This window comes from Stegostoma tigrinum, chromosome 8 (assembly GCF_030684315.1).
Source record: "Stegostoma tigrinum isolate sSteTig4 chromosome 8, sSteTig4.hap1, whole genome shotgun sequence".
In the NCBI taxonomy this organism is placed as follows: Eukaryota; Metazoa; Chordata; class Chondrichthyes; order Orectolobiformes; family Stegostomatidae; genus Stegostoma; species Stegostoma tigrinum.
The window spans coordinates 64138806-64151135 of NC_081361.1; the positions used below are offsets into that span (position 1 = coordinate 64138806).

A 12330-nucleotide genomic window follows, 5' to 3' on the forward strand; every position below is an offset into this window, starting at 1 on the left:
TATTGGAAGTATAGATTATTTTTCATCCTCTTGCTGTGTCTTAAAATTTTGCTTGTTTTTACCCTATCCCTGTTTTAACCCAAGCAAGTACAAAAATTGTCATGGTGCTGAGCACGTGTTTTCTCATTTCCTTCAGGTTTTTAATTGTTTTATTTTGCCGATTAATTTTCCAAAGGATGTGCTTCTAACAAAACGAGGTAATATGAGATTAAATGGATTTGGCACCTCTTGATTCTTTACAATGTTGAATTTCACTTTAGCCTCAAATTCTTTAGTTTGAAGGGCAAACCATGTTATTCTTAGACTTCTTTTTGCATTCAAAAGTTCCCTGAGATTTTATTGGTGAAATTGGATACTGTAAGGGCAGTGTCATTTTGTGGTATGAGTTTCTTTAAATTTATAAACAAAAATATTGGTAATTCATAGTTGATAACCCTATGACAGCTTGCCCACGTGCACCAAATTTTAAGTCCGACCTGATGATCCCACTTAGAAGAGAGACTAGGGCCAAGGCCATGGGTCATATATATAAAGTACTCTCTCTTTCATGAGATCAATATTAAATTTTTCCAGAATAGAATTACAGAAGATTTATAGTGCAGAAGGAGCCCATCATTTCATTGTGTCTGCACTGGCTCTTTGAGCATTATGATTTGGTCCGAATTTTGTGTCTTTTCCCTGTAACCTTGCAAGTTACTTCTATTCAGATAATTTGTGCTGTCTTGAATGTCAACTGAATTTACCTCCTCCCACATTCCTTGACTCAGCATTTTCAGACTTCACTCACTGTGGAAAATCGTTTTTTGTTTTTGTTACATAGCATGAATTTCAAGTTAATTGCAAGATACAATCTTTACTTGATTCTCTTCTGACTGGGAACAGTTTCTCTTTTTTTACATTTTCTGTCCAGAATCCTGAAGCCATTTCTACAAGATGTTGGCGTTTCCTGTTTATGTAACATTCTTTCCATTATCCCTCTTTGCTTCTCTTCCTTTTTTTTTCACCTTCTGTGTTTGGCTTCGTTCTCAATTCTGTTTTCTACCTGTCATAGTTTATAGGAATTTCTCCAGTTGTCGTCTTTCCACCAAGGTCTTAGCCAGGTTTGGATGCTTTTATATTTCTGATTACCACTTCAAAAGTCGGCAGTTTTGTAAACAAGATGGACTGCACAAGTCTTGGGTATGCAAACGAACTGAACAGGTTTGAGTGAAAGATGTAGCTTCATATGGAATAATCCTCATGGAAGATTTTGAAGAATGTGGCTGAAGAGAAAATGATGGATGGGAATCTGTATTTTCCTTGCAAATGAGAATTTAATTAGATAAATTAACAACTTGACACTTAAAGTAAAGCAGTGAAGTGCTAATCACTTTATGGCTGTGCCTTTTTGTCTCGAGTTGACTGTGTGCTTTTTTAAGTAACCTGTTGTAGAAAGGCCATCAGTGTTCAGACTGCTGTTTAAGATTCACCAGGAATAGGAAAATAAGGAAAGCTTTGAAAAAATCAAACTCTTATGATATCCACTTAAAAATAATGTTATGTTAGCTAACGCAACCTAAATGCGCCTTACAGAACACTTTCTTTTAATGTGTGTTTTTATGCAGAGACATATTATAGGAACACCTTCACAATTGCTTGCAGGCACCTGTACCCACACTATATCAAGAACTTAAGTGATCTTCAAAAAAATTCTGCTCAGCCCATATTTAATCAGACACCATTTCTTTCAAAAACGTGCCTCCTTTCAACTTAACACTTCCTTGAATCTTTAAGAGCTTCATCTGTTCTTTTTGTGTAGAAACCAGGCAATCGAAAGCATCTTCCTTGTTAGTAGCTGAAACAGTCATTGACTTCTCCATTGTAATAGCAGCCTAGACTCTGTCAGTAGCTTTTTCTTAGACATAGCATCTTTAAAAATTGGAACTTGTGATGGATGTCTGTTTCTGTCTCCATGTCATCTGGATCTCGGCTATTTCTCCAATCTAAGACGTTAAATGTGACTTTGCCTCCCTACTGCCATGTTTTTATTTTCTCCTTATGGTAAAGAAGGCATTTTTAAACTTTGCTCAGAAGGTCAGTGTTTGTGATGAGCATAATTTTTATACCAGCAGTGAAGGGTAAGAGGAGACTTTTAACTGGAGGCAGTTTTGGGGGGGAAAAAAGAGATTCTGAAAGGTTTTGATAATAGTGAATGCCTAAAAGTTGTTTCTTTTCCTTTTGATTTAGCCATGAATTTAATGACCTTTGAAAAATATGGTTGGATGCGATTGAGAATCTGAGTATGGGACATTTTGCTGTAAGGTCAGTTGAGACTGATGCATCATTGCAACTTTGTTCAAATATTTATCAATACTTCAGTAGGTTGCAGGAATTTATTGAGTTAGCATAATGGTGAAATTATAGAAGTAAAATACTGCAGATTCTAGAAATCAGAAACTAATTTGAAATAGTGGTGAAACTTGGCAGGTCTGTCAGCATTTGTGCGAAGTGAGAAATAGTTTAAGGTTTGGTGTCCGGTATGACTTAGCTTCATCAAGGGAAATAAGTCATCTCATTCCAGTTGGAGAGCAGTTCAGAAATTTCTACTATTCTAAGTGATCGTAATTGCACTCTCTCTCTCATTTTAAGATTTAGGGCTCACTTGAAAATTCCCCCATGAACGTACTTACTATCTAATCCCTTTTTCATTCTAAACACCATAATTACAAACCCCCTCAGCATTTTAATGTAAATCAATATAAGTTTTCCAATAGGTTGGTTATTGTGAAAAAGACCAGAGATTGAAGGGTCTAGGCCCGAAACGTCAGCTTTTGTGCTCCTGAGATGCTGCTTGGCCTGCTGTGTTCATCCAGCCTCACATTTTATTATCAGAGATTGAAATAAAGCAGGTTTATTTCTGTTTTTTTTTTAAAAGCTGTGCAAGACTTTGGCAGATGTAATGTAACATCATTTCTATCAATTGTTTTGTAGTTTATGGTCAGCTATAGGAATTCATATCAATCCTTGGGGATTTCTTTGCTTATTTTTATTAGGGTACAAGGAGATATGGCATGAGGGAATTCATGACTATGAGGAAGATTTGTTAGAATGAAAACAACCTCGTTGGATGCTCGTATATGATAAGTGACTGACAGTATCTTGTGACAATGCTGTCACTTTAAAAGGCTATTTTGTCCTATGTTTTTTTTTTACCAGTGTTTGTAAAGGCTACTGAAGATGGTCTAAGTAATTAGTTTCGGAGGCCCTGATTTTTTTTTAACTTTAAACAGCCTGAATGGGTACAGCCAGCATTCTCTGATCCAGATTTCTGGGTTTTGTATTTTTCAGTAACTCCGAAGCTGTTTGGCGTCACAGAAAAGTCAGGCGCTTCAATGAATGATTCTTAGCTGCTACTTTCTCTGAAATTGTTCTATTGTTTTCTCCTGAATTGGAGAAGTGCATGTAAAGAATTTGTCTGAATTTGCCTTTTTGCCACGGGGTGTGTTTATAGGATGTTACAAAGTTGGAAAACAATTAATTACTAATAGTTACTGTATCCATTACTCTGTTAGGTTTTCCAATACTGAAGTTACACTAAATTCCTCTCTTTCTTTTGTATTTTAACTATCGTGTTTAAATTGGTTTGCATAAGATTGAGTTTTTTTTTGGACCAGTTGAGTCACTCAATTCACATCTACCTTTTCAATATAAAAAGTTACGGCCCAGGCTACCTCCTTTAGATTATTTTGAGGGGGTCTGGTCTGGTCTGGTCCAGTCCATAACAATCTTAAATTACAGATCTACTTTCCTTGATTGGGAGAAACGATAATGAAATGCCATTCATGACAAATTTGAATATTTGGTTAGTTTGTTTCTTTTTTGATCCCTAAAATAGGTGATATTCACCAGAAGCCAGAATCAAGGATCAATTGTGTTTGGTCCTCTTTTGCTATAACATAAATGAGTTGCCAATGCCTATCACCACTTTTTTTTTTAAGAGGCAGCTGGGATATCAGAAATAAAATGTGGAACTGTTATTCAATTGAGTTGGTTTCACGGACTGGAAATCTGAAGTTACATTCCACCTGACGTGCAGTGGGTTCCATAGGAACATCGCCACCATCTGCAAGTTCCCCTCCCGGCTCCACGCCACCCTTACTTGGACCAAGTTGCTGTTCATAATTGTAGTTGGGTCAAGATCATGGAACTCCCTCCTTAAAAGTATTGTGGGTGTACTGATATTCCAAGCAGTTCAGGCTTCAAGAAGGCTGATCGCTACCTTGTCCAGGACAATAGATTCTAGTCATTCCCACATTGCATGAACCAACTTTTTAGAAAGTGACCACATGTGGATTTGTAGTATTCCATTTCATGCTGAATTTTTAACTATTTTGCTAGATTGATCCTTGATTTTGAAATTTTTTTTCATGTAAAAGTAAACCTGGCTTAGCTACCACGTTGCTTTTAGTTTTATAATGTAACCTCTTCATGTGAAATTCTATTAAGATGGATCTGCAGTGAATTAGTCAATCTTAAGGTAAACTTTGGTCTTAGATTTAAGTAAATATAACTGTTTCTGACTTTAAATTTAATGTGGGATCTCCTGTTGATACTGACTGTTTAGCAAGGGTGTTGTGATAAATCTGTATGAAACATTTTGGTTTCCATTTGGAGTATTGTCCAAATCTAGTCAACACATTTTAGAAAGGATGTGAAGATCATGGAGAGGATGTAACAAAGTTAGACAAGAATGGTTCCAAAGTTTAGGAGCTTCAGCTGTTCTGATAGATTGGAGAGGAGATTTGATAATTATGTTCAAAACAATGAGGTGTTTGGCCAGAGCACAAGGAGACGCTGTTCCCATGGCAGAGCAATTTAACAAGTTGAGGGTACTGATATAAGGTGTTGCACAAAAGGAATAACCACTATTTGAGAAGTTCTTAATGTACAGTTATGGTTAGGATTGGACAGTGAAATTCACTTGCAACTTTTTAAGATATCTGAATAATTGTTTGAAGCTAAAATTTAAGGGCTGTGGAAAAAATTGTGAAGCAGTGGAACTAGGAGAGGTGCTCTTGCAGGAAGTCAGGTATGGACTCAGTGGACTGTGTAACCCCCCTTCAGTTCTCCTCATAGATTTATCGATCTTCTACTCCTGGCACAACTTGCTACTTTTTATACCATGGCTGCAGGTGCTGCTTCCACTTGAGTACTATCTACATTTCCATGATCATAATTGCTGCGTAGTGCTCATTTAAAAGCTACTGTGTTTCAGCTGTAATTTGGGGAAAGACGTGGCTGTCTTGTGAGGGTTGGATGTTGTATACGAAGTGTTACAACATTTTTATTCATTCATGGCCAGATGACACCTCTGGTGAGGGCAGCCTTTATTGCCCATTTGATGGTGGTGAGCTGCATTCTTGAATCATTGCTGTCCTTGGGTCTTGGAGAAACAGGGAGTTGCAGCAAACACTGAAGGAATAGTGATATCCTTCTGAGTCAGGTATGGCTTGGGAAGAAGTTGCAGGTGCTGGTGTCCCCATGCTTATGATAGCCTTGTCCTAGTAGAAGGTGGGAGTTTAGAAGGTGCTGTCGTAGGAATATTGTCAATGAAAATTTTTTGAACGAATGTTAACTTCTAATAGTTTTAGAAGTACCACTGGACTAGTTCTGTAGGGGATATTCTTTGTGCCCGATACAGTGGAACTTAGGATTATTTGGTTTATTGGTTTGAGAGTACTTGTTGAGTTAGGTTACTTAAATTGAAGTCACAGTTTGGGGGTAAGTGGAGGACATGAGCACTACTTTGTTTATTTCAACAGCGTTTGAGAATCTTGTGGGTTTTTGGGATAATTTCTTCTCGACATGAAGGTCCTGTGATACTTTTAGAAATGGACTGTGGCTTACAACAAATATGCTTTCAGATGGTGAACGACAGGGTTTGTTGCATGTTTCTGGTGAATTTGCTGAAAATAGGAAATGAGTTTTCCTGTACCTAATAATAGGAGGGATGCATTTACTCCAAGGTGGATTAGGTTTTTGGTTGGAGAGAATGTGTAACTTGTAATTCATATTGAGTACAGTGCATTGGACTGTTTTTTAAAAACAATTAAATGGACCTCAACATGGTTGAGAAGGATAAAGTCGAATACTTAGCCTTCCAGTTCTTATGGACTGAGACAATATTTGAGAGTTTTTGGCATTAAACTCAGTCACAATTGGCATGAATGTTTGCACGTAACAGCCATTCACTTGAATAATGGGTGAAAAAGTGCAGGTCATAAGACCTGTTAGCAAAGTTAAATTTGATTATCATTAATCTGTACTGGAATCCATGGATTCAGAATAGTAAGCACTAAATGGAAGATACCATTAGGAAATGGAACTGGGAAGCATGTTATAGATATTTGGGCTCAAATTTGGTAAATGTTTTGATTATACCTTCCTACCTATACCTTAGCATGTTCATGTTTTTGCAATAAAAGAATCTAAGTATTATATATCGATAGGCTGAGTGAGTGCTTGCAACATCAGGCATAAATGGTATATGGCTATGGATTTGTTTGATCTTCTTGATTAGGAACAAATATCAAAGAATATCTGTTGTTTCATTGTTTGCACAACTAGCAAAGCCATAATTTGTGGTGTATCCCATGTTGCCCTTGAATTGAGTGGCTTGCTGGGCCACTTCAGAGGGCAGTCAAAAATTAACCCCCTGTAGAACTGGTGTCACGTAAGGACCAGACCAGGTAAGCATGCAGACTGAGTGAGTTTTTTTTTTAGAGCTTTTGTTTCGATCTTCAGGGGCTCCTTTTTTCAGTTTCACTAACTCATTTATTAAGTGATGCAGTTACAGATAAGGTCTCCTGTATCTTTGACAGGAGGTATTTTCACACTCGAGCAGAGTTACAGGAATATTAATCAATACCTTTTTGGGTATTTTAAACTTCAAAAGCTATAACACCCAATGCAATCACTATTTAAGTCAGCATAAGACATCAGGCATAATTTGGCAAGCATATTTTCAGACAGCTTTCTTTATCAAGCTGTGTGTCAGTTATCATCCTAAACGCACCCACACAAACTAGTGAGGGCACAGCCAATGCATCTCCATTGTACATGAACAAAGCTAGAAGATTTCACCTGAGGTTGTTACTGCTTTTCTTCACCCAAATCTCCAATTCCATTCTCTGATTTTAAGTCAACCGTGACAGTATTCATTACAATATCCTTTCTCAGACCAACCATAACACGTTGCAGCAACCCGGAACTACGCAAAGCAGAACAGGAGCATCTATACGGAGCCTTTCAAAAAGAATGGATGCCCAAAAAGTAAAATCTGCTGTTCCTCCAAGATGACAGACCACAGCAGGAGTTCAACACAACCAGAGTCACTAATTACCCTACCACACAGCAATAACTTTGCAGAGTTGACCATAAAACTACTACTGCCCCGGGGTATCAGAGTAGCCCACAACCCAACAACACCCTACGACAGCTACTGATTAACGTAAAAGATCCCATACCCCAAACGAGCAAACCTGGTGTAATATACAAAATACCATGCAAGATCTGGGAAACACACACTACATAAGGCTAGCTCCCCATCCCAGTTTGGCTTCAGCATAAATACCAGTTGTTCCTTGCTATCCAGCAGTTCTGATGACAAGTCACTGAAATCAAAAAGTTAAATCTGCATTTTTGCCACTGGTGTTGCCAGACCTGCTGAGTTTCTCTAGTAATTTCTGGTTTTTGTTGCCGATCTCCAGTCCCCACAGTTGTTTGTTTTAAATCATCTCGGTTTCTTGTTCGATGGCAACAAGACTATACTCATGACAAAATAACGAACAGTGCTTCCCAGACTCTTTGTAACGTGACCCCATTTAAACACACTAATGATACTTAAGATGCTAACAGTAAGGCAATGACAATAAACTTGTACTGTATTATTCAGTATTTAGTGATTAAAGTTAGCATAATGAATCAATGTAGATTTTCAGATTTATATTGTATTATGTGTTTTGATGTAATTGGTTTTAAAAAAATGTATGTACTCAACTAGTACTATGGTATGTACTTCCATTTGAGCTACTGCTTGTCTATAGCAACATCACATTAAGGTTCCCTAAGGGCCCTCTGTAATTAATCTGAAAGTTTTAATTTTCTGCTGAGGATTTTAAATTACACAGAATGTTTATAATCCACTGTGGATTCTGCTATAAGTCAAGCAGCTTTCAAAATAAATATCAGAATTTAGGTAAATGTGGGAGTTGTGCTGCTCTGAATCTGGGTAAAGTGAAAAGTGGAGTAGTTCTGAACAACTTTGGAACATAGGTAATGGAGTCGCTGGCCATTTGAAATTTCACCAAGCTTTGGATTTTATTCCTGGTGACAAATTTCGGCAAAATTTGTGCTCATGCTGACACGTGCAGTTTGAAAACCATTTCTATACAGCAACACTAAATTAATGAAGTGGGCAGCCTCACCTGGGGTGATGTCCAACACCAGGGTGATGCTGGCAGTCACTGTAAGTGCCTGTTAAGTGGGATTTTAGTTGTCTTAATTGGCTGCTCATTTCCTTGGAGTGTTGTCTTGGTTTCATCTGTTTGATCTTGTCATGAAAGGGAATATGCTGGGGGCGGTAGCCTGCTGGGCAATTCCACAGTTGCCGCCAAAGCTGTCTTTGCCTTGATGAGATTTCCCTGTTTAGGGGCCCAGGCAATAACTAATTGTGAAGCAATTAGCAGTATGCTGAAGAGACCCAAGTTGGAGGAACAGATGGGTTTTGAGGCAAGAGGTGATTTCGCAGATGAAGTTGAGGTAGGGGAATTGTGACTTAATGGAGTGATGGAAAATGAGGATTAGGATTTTAAAAGTAAGGCATTATATAACTTGAAACCCAAGAAGTAGATACTGATGTGAAACCACAGCTTAGATCAACTATTCATAAATGAATAAAACATTCATACTGACAAAGGAATCATGATGGGATGGTTTTCTTTTGTATTTTAACAGGTTCAGACAGACTGAGGGCACTGTGCAGGTAGTGAATATTAACAAATGGAGAACTATTTCCAGGCTGAGGCATTTAACCTGGACAAAGTGTTGGATGAATTTGAGCAGAATGAAGGTAAGTTAATTTTGTCAAATGTGTATTAATGTTTTATCTTTATTCTGGAAGTAGAGAATGTGACTATATGCTGTTTTGGTCAGAGCTGAACCCATGAGCTTAATCTACCCAGCTTCCATAAGAGTATTGTTACTATCTACTCATTCCAATCCTGTAACTGTATCTCCAAGCTTCTGTTGGTATTCCTGGGGTATTGGCAACATTGCTATCTCTAGCTGCAGCTTCAAGTTATTAAATACTGATGAATATTGTGGAAATAGTCTCTGTGGTGAATCCAGAGCTTTGAATGAAGCTGTAGTCAGTCATTCTTTGAGTAAAAATTACTATAGGACAGCATGCCAACTTTAACTGGTCAGAGGGAGGAGGAGGGATTTGAGGGAAGTGATCAACAGCAAAGCAAGTGAAATGGGTTCTTAATGTTTTGTTCGTGGCCCATAGACTCCTTTTATAAATCAGTAACCAGTCAATGAATGGAACAGGACTCAACACTGAATAAGTCATGAAATAATTGTCATCCAACAGCCTCAAGTTCTCTAAATTTGCACAATTTGTCATTTAAAAAGTATAGTAGCAGTTATTAAAATTTTGAGTGCTTCTCATTCACTGCTGAGGCAAAACCAGTCGTAGCTCAATTTTTAGGTAAACCATGCTAACCAGTCTCCGATTGAAGTTGTTTTCTTTGCCGGTATGCATGAAAAGGTTAGTATGTCTGATTTGTTCCTGTGCTGTAAATAAATTCTGTTCGTGTGTTTGAGATTTTTCATCTGGTACTTGAGAGTTCACTTTGGCACCAAGGTGTCCTAAGTGATCAGGGTCTTTCAGCTTCATGTATCTGCTGTATAGATCAATGTTGGGACTACTTTGATATTTTGCACATTGAATTTTCAGTTGACACTTTGATAGCCTACCTTGACAAATGGCCTTGTGAAGGTGCTGTCAGGTCCTACAAAATAAGCTTGCGCAAGAGAGCAAATGTCAATGCAGAGAAGACTCTTACCTCTTGCCTCTTGCATTAGCCCTAAAACACTCGCCACAGAAACGGTGCAACTAATCTGTTTTTCCTCATGAAGTTAACAGTAGTCTTTACGAATGTCCTTTTGAGAACATAGCGTACATGGAATAGTGTAGGTTAGATGGGCTTGAGATCGGTATGACAGGTTGACACAACATTGAGGGCTGAAGGGCCTGTACTGTGCTGTAATGTTCTATGTTCTATAATATTTTAGGAACAATTGAGCAACTAATCGGAGGATTGTTTAAGAAAAGCAAAAGGAACTTTATGCTTGTACTAGTTATATTAAATCTATTCTGGTTTTACTTCGCACAAATATGCAATATGTGGCTTTGGTGACCATCTAATCAACTTTTATTTTAATATTTACTTCCCATGTTTCCCAAAAAACTTCAAATTGTGTAATAAACATTATTTAGTGTCAATATATTTTGAATTAGATTGGATTTAGCACTAATTATGTCTTACATAAATGGTACTCTACAACACCGGAGAGATCCAAGGTAATGCCACAAGATAAGCTGTGACTCTGCAGTCATGTTAACCTCATGTTATGCATTCACATATATGCAGTGTGATCCTAGTTTAGAGTTTGGTGCTTTCTCCCTTTTGTCCAACTGTACCTATTAATTGAGGATTTATTGGTTTTGCCTATCACAAATTTTAATGTTTTATTTATTTGCACAACATGGACATCTCTGGCTGCCCAGCAATTATTGACCATCCTTAGTTGCCCTTGAGAGGTGGTGGTAACCTTTCTTGAAGTGCTTCAGTTCATGTGCTGTCAGTAGACCCGCATTTGTCCTTTGCGAATTCCAGGATTTCCCAAAAACCAGCAGATCATATCTGAAGTAATGTTCCTTTTTCACTGTGCGTAACAAGTGAGGTGATGACTGCATCCAATCAGCCCACATTTGTAAAACTCGCAACATGGTGTCTAACATTAAAGACATTCTACCCTTGGAACATTTTTTTGGATAACCCAGAATGTGCAAAGTTTTAATAGCGACACCAACTTTGGATTGTCAGTTGGCTTGCAGTGTAACACACAAATATTCTGGAAGCTACATGTATTAATTCACAGGAGCGTGTTCTTTGCAGAGAGAGTGTTTATATGCATGTGCCAATTTCACCTCAACAAAAAAGGTAACAGCCATTTTGCTGGTGATTTTCTCAAAGCAGTGACCTGACTAATTAGAAACAACTTGTCCTGTTCTTTTTAAAAAAAATAACAAACCTAGCTGTTTGCTACTAATCCACAAATGAGTGCATTCCCCGTGGCAAGGCACTATACTGAGTTTGTTTGCCCATCAGTCTGCATTTTCTCTACCTGTGTGGAATAGATATTAGTTTTCTGCTTGAATTTGTACTCGTGTGAAATGTCCTGATGAGTGCAGGACAAAAAGTTGTTTTTGAGGTGGGGGAGATAATATCTTGTTCAGCACTACTGTTTTTTAACAATTCAATTTAGATACATTGTTGGTCAGGGTGAACAGGAATATTTCAGTGCCACCTGTTCTGTGAATTTGAAATTTTTGCCAGTAGAAGTGAAAAACAGAGTTCCAAGGTAATGCCACATGACAAGCTGTAACTCTGCAGTCATGTTACCTGCACATTATGCATTCCTAGTTTAGAATTTGGTGCTTTCTCCCCTAGTCTGACTGTATCTATTAATTTACTGTTAATTTTAGCGCTGTCTGCCCTTTTTCCCAGCGTTTTGTGTAATCTGACATTACTTCTTGATGGTAGCTGTCCCTGCAGGATTCCACTGCCTCGAATTAGTTTAAACTCTTCCCCAGCATAAACCAAATATCTTTGATGGAACTCAGTCTTGGCTCTGCTTAGATGCAAATTGTCCAACTTTGTGTCAGTGCCATCTCCCAGTCAATCCGAGTGCTTCAGGATTCTAAATACCTCCTTCCTGCACCATCTTTCCAACCACATTCCAATTTCTGTCTTTTCTTGTGCAAGTCACTGGGAGTAATTCAAATACTTTGGAGATTTGGCATGTGAAGTTTTTGTACCTAGCACCCTAAATTCCGATTGCAGGACCACATCTCCTTTCCTATCCTTGTTAGCAACATGATCTTTGCCGTTTGTCCTTCCCCAGAAGAATGTCCTACATCTATTCTGTATCACACCGCTGCCCCCAGCACCAGAAGAAAAGCAGACCATGCTGGAGTCAGTTTGGCAGCTTAAGCATGTTTGC

General features: G+C 38.1%; 1 protein-coding gene across 5 annotated transcripts in view; it reads left to right on the forward strand.

The window, feature by feature from the left end:
- The window catches only part of LOC125456272 (zinc finger FYVE domain-containing protein 9-like), a 103717-nt gene that overhangs the window by 24761 nt on the left and 66626 nt on the right, over nucleotides 1-12330 (forward strand). For 4 of the 5 annotated variants that reach the window (XM_048539267.1, XM_048539271.1, XM_048539269.1 and 1 more), the window contains exon 2: nucleotides 8995-9109. In XM_048539267.1, the coding sequence (XP_048395224.1) occupies nucleotides 9040-9109 (70 nt within the window). In that variant the 5' untranslated portion in view covers nucleotides 8995-9039. Of the gene's footprint in view, nucleotides 1-2226; nucleotides 2302-8994; nucleotides 9110-12330 lie in introns of all 5 variants that reach the window. The other variant, XM_059647942.1, reaches the window with a different exon arrangement.